Below are 271 nucleotides of genomic sequence, written 5' to 3'. Positions count from 1 at the left end.
AGCCTTCACTGGCCTTCTGCCTGCGTTCGACCAGTCATGGTGGGTCACAAAAGACAACCAGGCAGTCCTCACGATCCCTGCGAACAAATTCCCTGCTGATGAGCAGAAGTTCACTCTCGGCTGCAAGTACACTCCTCCAACATCTAAACCGGATAACACGCGCGACGCGCAATCTTCGGCGTCGCCATCCGTATGCTCCGTCGACGTCATAGTAGCGAAACAGTCTCCAACAACGACAACTACGTCATCGACTTCGTCTGCCTTCAGTTCA

The 271-nt window shown here is 53.9% G+C and overlaps 1 protein-coding gene across 1 annotated transcript in view; it reads left to right on the top strand.

Moving 5' to 3' along the window:
- CSUI_005990 (srs domain-containing protein) overlaps positions 1–271 on the top strand; it is a gene marked incomplete at its 5' end in the record, with an annotated part of 741 nt that continues 470 nt past the window's right edge. The window contains one exon of the mRNA XM_068066155.1: positions 1–271. This exon is cut by the window's right edge and continues 470 nt beyond it. Within this exon, the coding sequence (XP_067921872.1) occupies positions 2–271 (270 nt within the window).

The sequence above is a fragment of the Cystoisospora suis genome (assembly GCF_002600585.1).
Source record: "Cystoisospora suis strain Wien I chromosome Unknown contig_2980, whole genome shotgun sequence".
Lineage (NCBI taxonomy): Eukaryota > Apicomplexa > Conoidasida > Eucoccidiorida > Sarcocystidae > Cystoisospora > Cystoisospora suis.
The sequence above is the reverse complement of the archived record's forward strand: the minus strand, read 5'-3'. Positions and strand labels throughout refer to the sequence as shown.